Source organism: Polyergus mexicanus, unplaced genomic scaffold (genome assembly GCF_030449975.1).
Source record: "Polyergus mexicanus isolate NDT 795.1 unplaced genomic scaffold, iyPolMexi1.0 SCAF_13, whole genome shotgun sequence".
Taxonomy (NCBI): Eukaryota; Metazoa; Arthropoda; class Insecta; order Hymenoptera; family Formicidae; genus Polyergus; species Polyergus mexicanus.
Genome location: NW_027223333.1, coordinates 4,296,493 through 4,298,266, shown reverse-complemented (window position 1 = coordinate 4,298,266; position 1,774 = coordinate 4,296,493). Strand labels below are relative to the sequence as shown.

The 1,774-nt window shown below is 33.2% G+C and overlaps 1 protein-coding gene across 1 annotated transcript; it reads left to right on the top strand.

Annotated features, from left to right (window-relative positions):
• LOC138938979 (uncharacterized) lies at nt 1-1,167 on the top strand. The gene has a single exon (XM_070306405.1). The coding sequence runs from the start codon at nt 1-3 to the stop codon at nt 1,165-1,167; it is 1,167 nt and encodes a 388-aa protein (XP_070162506.1).
• The last annotated feature ends 607 nt before the right edge of the window (nt 1,168-1,774 follow it).

Below are 1,774 nucleotides of genomic sequence, written 5' to 3'. Positions count from 1 at the left end.
ATGACCGTTAGTAAAAACGATATTATTGATGAATTACACAAACCAGCAAGGAGAAATTATCCAAGAAGATCTACTATTACATTAGGAATCGATGATCTTTGGCAGGCTGATCTTGTTGAAATGGATTCGGGTAACTTAAAGGGAATATCCAAAATTAATAAGGAATATAAATATTTATTAACAATTATTGATACTTTTTCCAAATTTGCTTGGGCAATTCCAGTTAAAAATAAAACTGGAGAAAGCGTATCAAAGGCAATGAGTATTTGTTTTAAAAACCTATCAAATGCGTCCTACGGACTAAACCTTTCAGGTGCTTCACATTCAAGAACCGAAGGTTTGTCTCAAGGGGTTGACTTAAACTCACAGCATAAACCACCCATAAATCTACAAACTGATAATGGAAAAGAATTTTATAATAAAGATTTTAAAAAACTCATGGAACAAAATAAAATTAATCATTATTCAACATATAGTGATAAAAAAGCTGCAATTGTTGAAAGATTTAATAGATCACTCAAAGAATTAATGTGGAAACAATTCAGTATACAAGGTAATTACAAGTGGGTTGATATATTACCAAATTTGTTGAATATTTATAACAATAGAAAGCATAGAACTATAGGAATGACACCATGTGAAGCGTCCTACGGACTTAAAACTAGTAAACTGCCTGAGAAGACGTCTGAAAGACTAAATATGAAGGATGCGTCTGAAAGACACCTGAAGATGTGCCCAAAAGGCGCCCGAAAGGCACCTGAAAGGCTTAGTCCAAGGGATGCGTCCTATGGACTAAATCTGAAGGATGCTAAGTCTGAAGGACGCTTAGTCCGTAGGACGCGATTCAAAGTTGGTGATTATGTAAGGATTAATAAATTAAAACATATGTTTGAAAAAGGATATACACCTAATTGGTCAACTGAAATATTTGTAATAGATAAAGTTTTTAAAAACATACCTCCATATTATCATATTAAAGATATGAAAGGTGAAGAGATTAAGGGAACCTTTTATGAACAAGAACTACAAAAAACTAAAATTCCAACAAACATCTATTTAGTTGAAAAAATATTAAAAAGAAAAGGAAATAAAGTTTATGTTAAATGGCTAGGCTTTGATAATACACATAACCAATGGATAAATAAGAAGGATCTAATCACTTCGTAAGCGTCCTTCGGACTAAACATCCCTTGGGACTTGGACTTGTATTATAATTGGTCTTAATTTATAATTAGTCTTGATTCAGAATTTAATACTCTTAATTCAGGTGCTTGACATGAAAGGCACCTGAAAGGTTTAGTCCGAAGGACGCCCTTAGTTTCTTTCAATATTTTAGAAGTTCTTCTTTTTTTTGTTGCTTTTATGAATGATTTTGGTGTTTTTTAGTTGATTTTGATAGAGGAAAAAATCTGCGCTAGAATGTAACACATTGTATACTACTATAAGTGTTATTAGCCTTCAACAATTCTTCGATCCTATTAAAGTATTCATCTTTATCGAGAGAAACTGTAATGTTCCCCTTGTGTGTGCTAGAGGCAATTACATTATCATCATGTTTAAAAAATTTTTGGTATTAACAGTTAATTGTTTAATACATATGTTAAAATCACTTTTCGGGATCGAGTAGTTCGGGAAATTATTGATACGATCTATTGATCGTCAATGATTGTCTAGATCACGCGATATAACGTCGGCATCGGCTTGTCGTAGTCGCACGACGTCGAGATCCGAGCATCGCGTGTCGCATACGAGGGTAAAAGAAGTATTCTCTCCG